Source organism: Penaeus monodon, chromosome 33 (genome assembly GCF_015228065.2).
Source record: "Penaeus monodon isolate SGIC_2016 chromosome 33, NSTDA_Pmon_1, whole genome shotgun sequence".
In the NCBI taxonomy this organism is placed as follows: domain Eukaryota; kingdom Metazoa; phylum Arthropoda; class Malacostraca; order Decapoda; family Penaeidae; genus Penaeus; species Penaeus monodon.
Window position 1 is genome coordinate 5,363,950 of NC_051418.1, and position 318 is coordinate 5,364,267.

General features: G+C 44.7%; 1 protein-coding gene across 1 annotated transcript in view; it reads right to left on the bottom strand.

Moving 5' to 3' along the window:
- Positions 1–139: 139 nt before the first annotated feature.
- LOC119593873 (discoidin domain-containing receptor A-like) overlaps positions 140–318 on the bottom strand; it is a gene marked incomplete at its 3' end in the record, with an annotated part of 734 nt that continues 555 nt past the window's right edge. The window contains 1 exon segment of the mRNA XM_037942901.1: positions 140–242. Coding sequence (XP_037798829.1) covers positions 140–242 — 103 coding nt within the window.

Genomic DNA, 318 nt, shown 5'->3' on the forward strand with positions numbered 1-318 from the left:
CAGAACGTCACGAGTGCCAGAATAGACCTCGTTTTAACCAAGAAAATAGTAATAATAACCCACACTTCCCTGCACAACAACACACAACAGCAATATAACGTCAGGGAGGATGAGGGAGCGAAAACACCTCATAGCTTACCTTGCATTATGAGGTCCCACGATGATGTCATGAGATGAGGATGCTGTTATGGCTTCGTTGGGGATGTCACTGGACTCCATCCCGAGGGGGCGGTCGCAGTCCTCTGGAAGGGGGGGGGAAGGGGAGAAGATTTTTTTTTTAGTAAGTCGTATTTACATGATTATATATATATATATATA